The sequence below is a fragment of the Rhincodon typus genome, unplaced genomic scaffold, assembly GCF_021869965.1.
Source record: "Rhincodon typus isolate 14 unplaced genomic scaffold, sRhiTyp1.1 hic_rhity00003664, whole genome shotgun sequence".
Taxonomy (NCBI): Eukaryota; Metazoa; Chordata; class Chondrichthyes; order Orectolobiformes; family Rhincodontidae; genus Rhincodon; species Rhincodon typus.
In genome coordinates, this window is record NW_025969302.1 from 14,883 (window position 1) to 15,851 (window position 969).

Genomic DNA, 969 nt, shown 5'->3' on the forward strand with positions numbered 1-969 from the left:
ATGATACAGACGTGAAGAAAATTTCCATGTGATGGCATGAGAATTGCAGAGTATTTTTACAGGGGTGATCATGATACTAGAGCTTGAAGCAAAACATAAACCGCCTCCCCTGGTTTGAGCAAAGTGGCTGCGAATGATTCATTAGATTGCCACCCATAAACCATGTTATTACTGGCAGAAACAGGTAAGAATGGGATGCTGGAGGACTGGTTAAAAAATCTACACTATTCTAATTGACTTCTTTATCATCCCAAATTTTAAGATACTTTGATCTAGCTTTGGGCTGTCAAATTGTACTTTTTTTTTAAAGTGGCTTGGGGCCTGTTGTGAAGTATTTTGAGATGTTTAAGTATATTAAAAATGCTCTATAAAGACAGCCAATGTAAACGCTCATCTATCCTGGGAGAAATTAGCTCCTGAAACTGACTGCTGCTTTTCGGCCTATCGCAGCGCCGCCCTGGCGGTTTGCCGCGGTGTTGCAGCTCAGGGACTCTACCGGTGCGAAAGGGAGGGGGCCGTGACGTCAGGCGCGCCGTGACATCAGGCAGCCCTCGCAGTGCTATGTGGGCTACTGGAGGGTTCGGATCTGGTCCTCCGGACGGCGGAGTGTTGTTGGCGGAAGGGAAGAGGCGGCAGTAACGGATCGGAGGAGGGACAGCGAGGGCCGATGGATCGGACAGCCGGAGCCAAGAGGCGAGGGCCCGGCGGCGGCGGTGGGGGAGGCCTGAGCTCCAACTCCCGGTCCCTTTCGGCCAACAGCCTGCCGGTTGCCGGCGGGGCCTCCCCAAAGCCCAGTCCCGCTAGCTCCCGGCGCAGGAGGCAGCCGCCCCGGCCCGCCGACTACAAGCTGCAGGTCATCATCATCGGCAGCCGGGGAGTTGGCAAGACCAGCCTGATGGAGCGCTTCACAGACGACACCTTCAGCGAGGCCTGCAAATCCACCGTCGGTAGGTGTGGGGTTGGGGGGGG

General features: G+C 54.9%; 1 protein-coding gene across 1 annotated transcript; it reads left to right on the plus strand.

Moving 5' to 3' along the window:
- Nucleotides 1-534: 534 nt before the first annotated feature.
- On the plus strand, nt 535-947 carry LOC125481808 (ras-related protein Rab-12-like; the record flags this gene model as incomplete). Its single annotated transcript, XM_048593721.1, has 1 exon — nt 535-947. A coding segment is annotated over exon 1 (280 nt), but the record flags the coding sequence as incomplete, so codon positions are not given.
- Nucleotides 948-969: the final 22 nt, after the last annotated feature.